The 13,273-nt window shown below is 55.2% G+C and overlaps 1 protein-coding gene across 1 annotated transcript in view; it reads left to right on the forward strand.

The window, feature by feature from the left end:
* LOC103079619 (PRAME family member 12-like) overlaps window positions 1–4,865 on the forward strand; it is a 32,805-nt gene extending 27,940 nt beyond the window's left edge. The window contains 1 exon segment of the mRNA XM_082931309.1: window positions 4,680–4,865. Coding sequence (XP_082787435.1) covers window positions 4,680–4,865 — 186 coding nt within the window.
* Window positions 4,866–13,273: the final 8,408 nt, after the last annotated feature.

Genomic DNA, 13,273 nt, shown 5'->3' on the forward strand with positions numbered 1-13,273 from the left:
TGCTGAGAAGAGTCCCTACATTTAATAATCCTGGCCTGATTGTGAAGGGGACCCATATAAAGAGAGAATTGAGTGGGCAGCTTAGGCCAGTCTTGGGCTCTGAGTAGACTGGCTTGTTTCTTTAACTTCCTCTCTCTGTGCAGTTCTTGTTACAGAGCACTGGGACATATGGGGACAAGGTCCATGGTGGGATTAAAGCAGAGGGGCCAAGGAAACTGTTTAGTTGGCCTTTCATGCAGACCTTAAGGCAGAGAGGAGACAGGAGCCTTGGAGATGCTTCTGCTCAGTTAGGCAGATTCCCCAAAGTGGGCATTTCCCTGGAACCCATTGTGATGACAGGTGACTGAATCACAAATTTAAGATTTTGAGGTCCTGCTTCTCTTGAATACTGATTATTTGGTTGAGAGTAAGAGAATATGAAAAATTATTTTACATACTCATGGATATCAATCATACAGATCTCAAGGGCAGAACTTATTGCTTAGCTTAATAATTGACTAAAACAAAAACTAAGCTAATTAATTATGATCACCATTTCCACTGCTCTGCCATAGTTTCTCTGCATCAGGCTTCTCTCCTGGCAGGAGCAGTAGAGATGTAATATTATAATTGACCTAGTTTAACACACATGCGTTTCTGTGCTGTAGAAAAACAGCACATGTTTTCATTTATTCATAACCAACTTTGTTCTGATGGGAAATTAATGTGGGCTGGTTCTGTGTTCCTATGACCTTTTACCTCTACCTCTCCTGTGATGCAGAACTCCCTTAACTTTGCAGTGATAGTCAGCCATATGGCTCATGTCCCCACCACATTGAAAGCTCTTTGAGGGCACTTTGATATATGTTGTCTTAGCATCTCCCACAGAATCTGGGTTGGGAGTTGATAATATGGACAAACAGGAGAGGAGGAGTTTCTAGGGGAAGTTTATCTGAGAGTTCTCAAAAACACACCAAGTCAAGGGGAGAAAAAGAGGCACCAACAGTAGAGGTGAGGTCAAGAGCAAGAAATACTGGGTCATGCACCGACCTGCATCACCTCGATGAATGTAAGGGGTTTGTGAAGATGGCATGGAAGTAGAGAAAGAGGATCAGGGGGATGAAAGAAAAATCGAGAGGGTCAGGAAACTCAATTCAATTCCTTAACATGGGGCAAGTGGTCAGCTGAAAGGGGCCACATGACACCGCCCAGTGCTGGTGTGTTCCTGACTCCTATTGGAGAATTATTAGATGGATAAACAGAAGAATGAATATTCATTCTTCACACTGGTCATTTTTGATAAGTTGAGTTATACATTTTGCTGAGTTGGCAGGGTTTAACCTGGACAGAGCTGTATGGAATGTAAGGTTATCTTATTTCTTGAGATATTTTTACTTCACTTTTATTGTACTTGATGTAATAACCATAGCTATCCAGGCTATTATGCTACAATAGACTACTTGATCAGTTCCAAGCTCTGATTCTTCTTTGCTCTGTGACATAGACACATTATAAACTCTCCATGCCTGGATTTCCTCATCTGTCAAATGGCCCTGATATAATCTAATTCAGATGGTTACTGATAAGATTAGAAGAGATCATGAATGTGAGGTATTTATCATAGGTCCTGGAACAGTAATTTATCAATACATATTAACCACTATCATTGTAGATGACTCATTAGGAAGGAAGAAAATGATGGAATTTGGGGGATAAAAGCCCAGATCTGGGTTCTAAAACCACAGACAGTTCTTAAGAATTGTACATTCAAAATATCACTTAATTCACTTATTTAGTCCTTTATCATTTTTTACCAATAATATTCCAGCAAATTCCCACCTGCTCTTTTTTTCTTCCTGTCTATCCTGATTCAAACTACTCACACTGCCATGAGTGTGTCCTTCTCAACCACAAGTCCCATCAGACTGCTCCTCTGTTTAAGAATATTGAATCTGCAGAGAAGAGTCTGAACACTTGCACTGACATCCAGGGCTCCCTGTCCTCCAGGCTAATCTTTGACCACTCAGGACACCAGGCAACTCAATGCTGTCCAGCTCCATATTCCTTCCCACAACTATTCTTTTTCACGAGGTGTTTTTTCCTGTATTGCCCCCTCCATTTCTCTACATTGTCCCTTACTAATCAGGTCTCAACTAAAGTATCCATTCTTCTTGCAACATTTCCATGACCTCCCTGACCCTTGACAAAATTCACCACTCGCCTGTCTGGGCTTGTGTGTGTGGTGCATTTCACATTGTATTACTAGGTGTTGTCTCTCCCCTGCGAGACCATGAATACTTTCAGTATAAAAACCACTTTATATTTACCTTTGAATTCTCAGTGGCCAACACAAAACTGTTGTGTATGTACAGGAAATAATCAGTTAAGTTAAAAAAATTTATCTCTTGGACTTTAATTTTTTTTAACTATAGAATAAGGATGTTGATCTACTTCCACATTGAAATTTAAAAATATTTTAAAATAAATAGCATCCCAAGCAATATAATTTGTAAACTGTTTTTAGCAGTTTTGAAAAAAAAAGAAGACTAAGTAAAATAATTCACAACCATCTACTCTAGATGTAGTGAGGACCCTTTCCCAGGGCAGTTGCTCTCAGGTGGGGTTGGATGGCAGCTCTGACTTAGGTGTTGCCAGCAACCTCCACCCAACATCCTAGACTTGTTTCCACAGTGAGGATTTAGACTGTTCTTGTGTAGTTGATAACCGTGCCGACAGGTAGTGAACCACATAAGTGTGGTTGATGAGGCTCTGAGAGAGATACCTCTGTGGGAAATGAGCGTGACCTCGTGAGACAGTCTTGGGAATAAATCCAATGACCAGAGAGGTTCAGCGCTTCCAGACAAACCTGGTGGTTGTTACAGACACAACTCAGCCCCTCTGCATCCAAGATCCAAGTGTGAATAAAGTCACAGGAGCAGTAGAACCAGGGGCCTGAGTCAGTCGGCTCTGCTCCTCTCCCGGCTGCAGTCCTAACAAACCCCAAATAATGCCTCTTTATTTCAGTCTGGTCTTTGCTTCTGAGACTGTTCACAAAGCAAAACAAAGTGGACTTTTAGTCAGAAACAGCCAATATAGACAAAGAAGACTATTACATAATGACAAAAGGGTCAATTCAACAGAAAGATATAACAACTGTAAATGCATATGCACCCAATATCAGATCACTTAAGTATATACATAAAATATTGACAGATCTGAAAGAAGAAATTAAGAGCAGTACAATAACAGGAGATTTCAATACCTGACTTTCAGTACTAGACAGAAGAGTGAGGCAGAAATAAAAAATAAAATAAAATCAGTGAACCTGAATAAAACTTTAAACAAATAAACCGAATAGACATATACAGAACTTTTCATCCAGCAGCAGAATAATTCACGTTCTTTTCAAGCAACCACAGAACAGTCTCCAGGACAGATCACATGTTATGGCACAAAACCAACTTAACAAATTGAAGAAGATTGAGATCATACTAAGTATCTTTTGTGACCATAATAAAAGGAAACTAGAAATCAAAGCACAAAAAATAGAAAAAACCCACAGATGAAAAACCTAAAGAACACAATCTAAAACAACTGTTAGCTCGAAGGGGAAATAAGGAAAACAGCTCATTACAAAGTTTGAATTTGAGACTAATATAACTCACCTCTTCTCTCTGAGAGTTTCAGGTAAAACTACACTCATCACAAGGTAAGAAATATCCATCATTTATAACTTATTAACTGTGACTAAGGGCAAATTATACCCCTACATAAGTATTATTCATGTGAAACATTTGACTCATCTGTTAGGAGTGTTGATTTATAAGATGAGCTGTTTAAAGTGTTTCATGTATAGAAATCAATTAATGAACTTTGTAAGTCTATTATTCATTAAAATGCCAGTCCTGAAGAATTGCCCAGCCCTGCACATGACCAACAGGCTTTATGCAGATCTCGGGGTTAGCAGGTGCTGATTCTCTAATGACTACACAACTCAGATGTCCATCACCAGCTGTGTGGACAAATTCAACATCAGAAGACAGTGGTTCCAGGGAAGCACTCTCCTGAAAAATGGTCCTTGTCTGAGCCCTCCTGTGACCAGAGATCTCTCATTCCTTCCTGTTTTCTTTGTGAGCTCTCAGCACTGATTATCAGACAGCATTGCCTCACCTGTATCTGAATCCACCCTCACTGCTCTAATAGTAATAGAATTTTTACAGTGGGTGCACGTATCTTAGTCCTTCAAAAGTTTCCACAGGACCTACATTTTGTTCTATCTAGTGCACTTGTTCTCATCAACACACATCCACATTTAAGGCAACAATATTCTTTATACATTGTTTCTGGTGTTCAAATGTGAAGGAAGCTTACTTACAAAAGGAACAGGATGGTTTTGTAGAAGAGGGGAGAGAAGTATTTTAGTTACAGTTTTCAGACATTTTCAAAGTAGTCAAGTATTATTACTCAAAACTTTAGTGAATTTAAATTTGCATCGAATCAATAAATGATTCCTGAATAACTTCTGTGTTCCAAACTTACAGAATTGCTTTTGTACTTCTCTTAACTTTGCACTTTTTTCCAACCAGAGCGCTCGCCTGGTTTTCGGTTTGCCGGCTCCCGCCTTCTCTTCCTCTCTCCCTCTGTCCGGGTAGCCCGGGATCTCGCCCGTGCCGTTCTGGGTAGCCGTGCTGGCCGCCTAGGGCCCCGCGCTGGAATCGCGCGGGGAGCGCGTCTCCTTCACGGCAGCCTCCCGGCGACACCTTCCCAGCTCCCCCGCCCCGTCTTCTGCTGCCGGGGTCGCGCCGTGTCGTGCCGAGTTGGGAGCTAGCACCGAGACGGAGGCCTCGGGGCCGCGCCAGACGCCCGCCGCCTCGCCCTGGGGTTGAGCTCGGGCGTTTGGGGGCAGAGCGCTGCTCTTTGCCTACCGCTGTCCGCGCCTCCCCTCTCCGAGTCGGGGGAGGGTCCCTCCGGGCAGGTGTCTGGCATGGGGCCACGCGTGCGCATGTGCGTGTGGTGACCCCATGGCGGGGACGCCCCGTCCAGACTCCTGTCCCACAGCCACGAGGAGCCTGTCACTCCTGCCCTCGTTCCGAGGTACAGCGGTGGCAGTTGTGTGGGCAAGGGTAAGGGCCGCCTCACTTGGGAGCGTTTCCACAGGACGTGAGCCCTGGGGCCGGACCAGACGAAGACGGATCTGTTGAGGACAGATGGATGGTTGTGTGGACGGGTCCGCCTGCGGCACTTGGGGGGAGGCATCGCACGCGGGGCCCTGCGGCGGGGCTGGGTCTCGGGAGGCTCCAGGGTGACCGGCCGGCATCCCAGGCGTGGTGGGACGCCCTCGTGTGTGTGGCGGTGGGACCCCGCATTTGTTTTCCTGGTGGCCCGACAGTGTCTCAATCCTTCCTCTCCCTGGGCAGCGCCCGCGCCTTTGCCCACACAGCCCTCGCTGTGTGTTCGTGCTGCACCTCTCCGTCGCTGCCCCCTTCCCCGTCTGGACCTAACCGGCCTCGCTCCGTGCAGGTGTCGCCCCCTGGCCACTACGGCCAGTGGTATCCCCGGGTGGAGTGCTCTCTGTTCCCGAGGGGGGAGTGGGGCGTAGCGGATGCGTGTGGGACATTGGGTCCCTGGTACAGGTCCAGGAGAGTGTTCTCGCGGGCTGGCCGCGGCTCTTGGCTGTTGGTGGTGGTCGCAAGCCCTTGGAGAGGGTCCGCGGGGGCCAAGGAGGCCAGCTGGCATCCTGGGTGCCGCGGAACCGCCACTGTGCTGGAAGCCTCATGGCGGAGAGACACCCTGTCGTGCCCTGGCGGCCAACTCGCGTCTGAGTCTTTTCTACGGCCCCCGGCCTCTCGCAGCGGCGCGCGGCCGCCCCCTCAGCCCTCTCTCCGCCCATCCGCCTTGTCCCTCCTGCCTGTCGACCCCCGGGCGACTCCCCGGTGCCTCTCGCTTCCCGGGCCTGCCGCAGACCAGATCTGTGTGTGGTACGTCGTCGCTGCCCGTCCGCCGATGTTGGTGTGTTCTGAGCCAGGGGGACCGCTGTCCCGCACCGCTCCCCGCCCTGGCGCGCTTTCGCGAGCGCGGGTGGGTCCCGGCCAGCCTTGGTGAACTGGCCGCGTGTCCGCACCGCCCCCGGTGGGGGGGGGGGGGGGGGCGGGGGCCTGCCACTGTACCTGGGAGCTGCATCTTAACCTCCTGACACACAGGCAGGAAGGAATTCCATTCGCCTCCAAGATTTCTTATCTCTGTACCCTCCCATCTTCTCAGATACGTCCCCGTACCCAAATTAGGTGACATAAAGTCACCCAGACTGCTCCTGGGAGCTGTTAGGGCTTGGTCGTGAAACCATTGCCCTGGAGAACTGAAGGGGAGGGAAAGTTTTCTTTTTTCCAGCGCCACGCATCCCAGGCATCTCTGGCTGCGGGTTTCTCATCCATTATATCATTTACTCTTCACCACTCCTGGAAAACATGGAGCTCTCGTCCGCCTCATCCGGGGGGGGGGGGGGGCCCGGGCATCCGCCCTAGCCCTCCTGTCCTCGCGATCGCGAGCACGCGTCGGCCGGTCTCCACGTGACTGTCTGGTGCCCAGGTCCAGCTTCTGGGCAGCAGGGGTTCGGGCCGCGCCGGGGGGCGCTCCCTCGGCTCTCCACACCGCTGTAGAGGCGCACTGTGCCCCTCGTGGTCAGAAAGTAGGTGTTCTGCCGTATTTGCTGCAGTCGGGGCGGGCCACCGGCCCGGTGTTCGCCTCCCCTTTCTCTCCTCTGGGGTCTTGCTGCCACCGCTGCGTTGCCCGCCACCGGCATGCCCGGCTCCATGTGCTCGCTCCCTTACCTGATTGATCCTGCCAGTAGGTTATCTTTGTCACAAAGATTAAGCCACGCATGTCTAAATTCGCAAGGCTGGTACAGTGGAACTGCGAATGGCTTATTAAATCAGTTATGGTTCCTTTGGTTGCTCGCTCCTCTCCTACTTGGATAACTGTGGCAATGCTAGAGCTAATGCATGCTGACGGGTGCTGACCCCCTTTGTGGGGGGATGCGTGCATTTATCAGATCAAAACCAACGCGGTCAGCCTCCCTCCGGCCCCGGCTTGGGGGTGGGCCCTGGCGGCTTTGGCGACTCTAGATAACCTCTGGCCAATCTTGCACGCCCCCCCTTGGTGGTGACAACCCATTCAAACGTCTGCCCTATCAACTTTTGATGATAGTTGCCATGCCTATAATGGTGACCACGGGTGACAGGGAATCAGGATTCGATTCCAGAGAGGGAGTCTGAGAAACAGCTACCACGTCCAAGGAAGGCAGCAGGTTACCCACTCCTGACACAGGGAGGTAGTGACGAAAAATAACATCACTGGACTCTTTCGAGGCCCTGTAATTTGAATGAGTCCACTTTAAATCCTTTCCTGAGGATCCATTGGAGGGCAAGTCTAATGCCAGCTGCCGCGCTAATTCCAGCTCCAATAGCATATATTAAAGTTGCTGCAGTTAAGAAGCGGGAGAGGGCAGTCCGCCGTGAGACGAGCCACCGCCCGTGCCGCCCCTTGCCTCTCGGTGCCTCCTTGATGCTATTAGCTGAGTGTCCCACGGCCTGAAGCATTTACTTTGAAAAAGCAGGCCCGAACCTCCTGGATACCACAGCTAGGAATAATGGAATAGGACCTCAGTTCCATTTTGTTGGTTTTCAGAACTGAGGCCATGATTAAGAGGGATGGCCAGGGGCATTTGTATTGCGCCGCTAGAGGTGAAATTCTTGGACCGGCGCAATATGGACCAGAGCGAAAGCATTTGCCAACAATGTTTTCACTAATGGAGAATGAAAGTCGGAGGTTTGAAGATGATCAGATACCGTCGTAGTTCCGACCATGCACTGGCGATGCGGCGGCGTTATTCCCATGACCCGCCGGGCAGCTTCCGGGAAGCCAAAGTCTTTGGGTTCCGGGGGGAGTATGGTTGCAAAGCTGAAACTTAAAGGAATTGACGGAAGGGCACCACCAGGAGTGGAGTCTGCGGCTCAATTTGACTCAACACGGGAAACCTCACCCGGCCCGGACACGGACAGGACTGACAGATTGATAGCTCTTTCTCGATTCCGTGGGTGGTGGTGCATGGCCGTTCTTAGCTGGTGGAGCGACTTGTCTGGTTAATTCCGATAACGAATGAGACTCTGACATGCTAACTAGTTAATGAACACTGAGCGGTTGGCATCCCCAACTTTTTAGACGGACAAGTGGTGATCAGTTACCCAAGACTGAGCAATAACAGGGCTGTGATGCCCTTAGGTGTCCGGGGCTGCACGCGCGCTACACTGACTGGCTCAGCGTGTGCCTACCCTACGCTGGCAGGAGCAGGTAACCCACTGAATCCCATTTGTGATGGGGATGGGGGACTGCCATTATTCCCCATGAGTGAGGAATTCCCAGTAAGTGTGGGTCAGAAGCTTGCATTAAGTCCCTGCCCTTTGTACACACCGCCTGTCGCTACTACTGATTGGATGGTTTAGCCATGCTGGGGTCAGCCCTGGTGGAGAGCTGAGAAGACTGTCGAACTTGACTATCTAGAGGAAGTAAAAATAGCAAGGTTTCCATAGGTGAACCTGTGGAAGAATCATTAATGTGGTTACCAGAGCGCGGTGGCGGACACGCCCCTGAAAGCCTCCACCTGTGCCGCGCGGGATGGGAAGGAGGGAGGGTCTGGAGCCGCACTTGCGCCTGCACCGGGACGGTGCCGCCTGGGCCGCTGGAGGTCAGGTCGGCGGTCTTCCGGAGGGGAGGAGAAGCAGAGAGCGTGCTGTGAAGGGATTGGGTGGGAGGGCGGCTCCTCGCCTCCCCCCACCCACCCATCTCCCCGCCCCACCTGCTGTCTTCCCCCGCCTGGCCTCCCGAGGCGACCCCCCAACCCCGCGGCCCCCGAAGGGGTCTCCGGCATGCCTCTCCCCTCTGACAACCCCGCCACGTCCCTCGAGGTTGTGTCCGAGGGTTCCAGGGGGCCGAACCCCCTATGCGCCTTCGTCTCAGGAGCCGGTCACGTCCCCGTTCGCTCCCGCCCGCGCGGAGGCTCCGGTGTGTCTCGGAATGTGCGGCTTGGCGGCGTCGGCTCCCCGTGGGGGCGCTCGCCCGCCGTGGCCTCCCGCCGTCGGCCCTGGACCATTTCCCCGGTCGTCGGTCCGCTGCTCCGAGCCCGCCGCCCTCCCCAGGCGCCTCTCCCCGACCTCCGAGCCCGGGGCCTTTCCTCTGTCCGGCTCTCTTCTCGCCCTCCCTTGTGTGCCCTTGCCCGCTTGTGCCCAGCTTCCCGTCAGAGCCTCTCTTCCGCCTTCGACAGCGAGAAGGGTGGTCGGGACGCGGGTACGGGGAGGGCCCCGGGGGTGGGGGAAAAGAGAAGGGACGTCCGGGCGCCGGGGGCTCTATCTGCCCTGTTTCGGGGACATTGGGGGGGGGTCGTCTGGCGGTGGCGGTGGCGGTGGGGACTCGTGCGGCGGTCGGCCGGCGCCCGGCTGGCTCCGCGTTCGGGCCGGTAGCGCCGAGAGGCCCGCGTGACCTCACTGGCGCTGCGGGCGGAGCATGGTGGTCGGTGTCGGCGGGCAGTGGCCGTGGGGCGCTCCACCCCCACCTCGCCCACCTCCCCCCTTTTCCAGGTACCTTGCACATCCCAGCGCAGAGGTTTAAAGACCCCTGTGTGGGGGGGTCTCCAGTCCACCTTGGGGCGGTTGGGCCTGCAGGGAGTCGGGAGACTCCTTTCTTCTCCCCAAACTCCGCCGCCCACCACCTGCAGGGGCGCTGCGCAGTGCCCCTGGTCCCCGCACCAGGGCCGTCGGGAGGGGAGGGTGCTACCCGGCTGCCTGAGGCCGTTGTGTGGCGGGGGCCATGGGCGCGCACTGCCTCCGTGGGGGAGATGGGAAGCCCCATCGGCGCCTGTGGGGTGTCCGAGCCCACCCCTGCCGGTGGGTGCCAGAGGCCCTGTCCTGAAACCTTCCGACCCTTCCTGTCCGCTGTTTCTGACTGACTTGGCCGCCGGAAGCAACCCCTCTAGGGGATGTGCTGTGCCAGAGGCGAGGCTTTCCCCTCCCTGGGGGACACCACAGGAAACCAAAACAACAAACTTGTAAGACTCTTAGCGGTGCATCATTTGGCTTCTGCATTGATGAAGAAGGCAGTTAGCTGTAATAGTTAATGTGAATTACAGGACACATTGGTCACTGACGCTTCAAACGCACTTGCGGCTGGGTTCCCTCCCAGGGCTATGTCTGTCTGAGCATCACTTGATCAATCGCCATCGGTCGGTGTGTGTGCACCTTCCCGGGGTCCAGCGGCTGGGGGTGACCTTGCAGGGCTGCTGGGAGCTCCGGCCCCTAAGTGAAGACACGGTGCCCCCGCCTCATGCGGAGGCCCTGGGGCGCTGCCGGAGAGAGAAAAGAGAGGAAGAGAGCTTGCGTTGAGGCCTTGGCCGTGGCGCCTGTGGTCGACCCCTTCGACAGCTCCCTCCCACCGCAAGCGGTCTTTGGGCGTGCCCTCGTGGTGTTGGGGTGGATGGTCCCGCGCCCGCTTGGCCGGGCTGTGGTGGTGGTGGTGCTCGTGGTGGCGCCGAGTCTGGTCCGCCATCTTTCGCCACCAGCCCCCCGCGGCGTCCCGGCGGCCTCCGGCAGGCCCCCCATGCGTCTCCCCGCCAGCGAGTCCGGGGTCCGTGCCCGTCCCCGCCGTCTCTGGGCGGGGGGCTCACGCTGAGCCGGAGTCGCAGGCCCGCGGCCGCGCCCCAGAGAAGCGTGCCCTGGCGGCGACCAGCGGGACGCCGCGGCGTCGTCCGCCGCCGGGGTCTTTCCCCCGGGCTGTGGCCGCGCCGCGCTTCGCGCCCCCGAGGGTGGCTGTGGAGGGGCACATGGCGCCTGTTGCTCGCTGAGGGCGTCTGAGGGCGCTGAGGGCGGCCGCGCGGAGGATGAGTGGGAAGAGGGGTGGGGCGCAGAAGGAAGGGGAGGATGGCCCGACGGTCGGCGACCGCAGGGTTTCTCTTCCCTCCCCTCTCCCGGCGCCCGCCACTCCCCTCTCCTCCCCACCGCAACGACACCGCTGGGCTCCGCGACGTGCGTTGCCCCCTCTCCGCCCCACCCGGCCGTCCCGTGGCGACGGTTGGTGCTCCCGTCCTCACCCCCGTTCCTCTCCCTGCCCTGCCCCTGTGCACAGTTGGGTGAAGGACACGTGGCTTAGGCGCGGGGTGTCTCCTTCCTTCTCCCGCCTCCTCAGCGGCGCCCTTGCCCCACGGGCGGGGATAGGGTGGGCCCTTGGTGGTCCGCCTCGCCCAGAGTGTGCCCTCCAAGCCGCGACCTTAGATCAGAGTTTTCGACCCATTGATTTTAAGCATATTAGCTGCGGAAAAGAAACTAACCAGGGTTCCCTAAGTAACAGCGAGCGAACAGGGAAGAGCCCAGCGCTGAATCCCTGCCCCGTGCTGGGGAGCGGGAAATGTGGCGTACAGAAGACCCACTCCCAGGCGCCGCTCGTGGGGGGCCCAAGTCCTTCTGATCAAGGCCCAGACCGTGGAAGGTGTGAGAATGATAGCGGCCCCCGGCGCGCTGGCCCGGGTCTTCCCGATTGCTTGGGAATGCAGCCCAGAGCGGGTGGTAAACTCCATGTAAAGCTAAATACCAGCTTTAGTATTTAGTATTAGTGATACCCATAGTCAACAAGTACTGTAAGAGAAAGTTGCAAAGAACTTTGAAGAGAGAGTTCAGCAAGGTGTGAAACTGTTAAGAGGTAAATCGGTGGGGTCTGCACAGTCCGTATGGAGGATAGGGCCAGGTGGCAAGTCTGGCTGTGCTGGTTGCCTGCAGGATCTTTCCACCTCCCAGTTTCTCCAGACCCCTCCCCTCGCCCTCCCTCCGCCCCTCCCCTCTCCCTCCTTGTCTCTACGGGGGTGGGCGGACAGGGCCCGGGGTGGGGTCGGCAGGGGACCACACATTGCTGGTGACTTGCTGCCGCCGGGTGCATTTCCACCGCTGTGGTGTGGCGCCCTGGGCTCCGGGATGGCTGGGAAGGTCAGTGGGGAAGGTGGCTCAGGAGACCCGACTTCGGCTGCGGTGGGCTCACCCCCCTGAATGTTACAACGACCCCCACCCCACGCAGCAGCATTCGCTGAACCCTGGGGAGGAGCGACCCAGACCTGTGGCCACTCTCGCCCCCCTCCCGGAGCCCACCCTCGCCGGGGCTGTCCTGTGAGGGTGCGTTCCCCGGGGATCGCACCAGTTTGTGCGGGGGCGGGGGGCTGGCCGCTCCTCTCACGGTGTGATCGCTCTCCCACCCCGGCCCGCCTCCAACCGAGTGTGGCGGGGGGGGGTACTGTCCCCAGTGCGCCCAGGGCGGGTCGCGCCATCGGCCCGAGGGGCTGTGGTTCTCCCCAGAGGCCACATCGTCGGGTGAAGCGAATGCAAGTGGTCAGTGGTGATGTCGGCCACCCACCCGACCCGTTCTGAAACACAGACCAAGGAGTCTAACACACCTGTGAGTCAGGGGCTCCCACGAAAGCCGCTGTGGTGCAATGAAGGTGAAGGCCACCTTATCCCACGGCTGAGGTGTGATCCCAAGGCCTCTCCAGTCCGCCGAGGGTGCACCACCGGCCCCTCTCGCCCGCCGCGCTGGGGGATGGAGCATGAGCGCACGTGTTAGGACCCGAAAGATGGTGAACTATGCCTGGGCAGGGCGAAGCCAGAGGAAACTGGTGGAGGTCCGTAGCGGTCCTGACGTGCAAATCGGTCATCCCACCTGGGTATAGGGGCGAAAGACTAATTGAACCATCTAGTAGCTCGTTCCATCTGAAGTTTCCCTCAGGATAGCTGGCGCTCTTGCACCAACCTCGAACCCCACGCAGTTTTATCCAGTAAAGAGAACCATTAGAGGTCTGGGGGCTGAAACGATCTCAACCTATTCTGAAACTTTAAATGGGTAAGAACTCCGGCTTGCTGGTGTGGAGCAGGGCCTGGAATGCGAGTGGCTAGTGGGCCACTTTTGATAAGCAGAACTGGAACTGAGGGATGAACCGAACACCAGGTTAAGGCGCCCGATGCCAACGCTGACCAGACTCAGAAAAGGTGTTGGTTGGTATAGACAGCAGGAAGGTGGCTATGGAAGTCAGAATCCGCTAACGAGTGTGTAACAACTCACCTGCCGAATCAACTAGCTCTGAAAATGGATGGCGCTGGAGCATTGGGCCCATATCCAGCTATCTCCGGCAGTCAGAGAGCGTGAGAGGGACGGGAGCGGGCATGCGGCTGGCTGGCATTCGCTTCTTGGGCGCCGCCGCCAGAGACCTCTT

This window comes from Lipotes vexillifer, unplaced genomic scaffold (genome assembly GCF_000442215.2).
Source record: "Lipotes vexillifer unplaced genomic scaffold, Lipotes_vexillifer_v1.1 scaffold200, whole genome shotgun sequence".
Taxonomy (NCBI): Eukaryota; Metazoa; Chordata; class Mammalia; order Artiodactyla; family Lipotidae; genus Lipotes; species Lipotes vexillifer.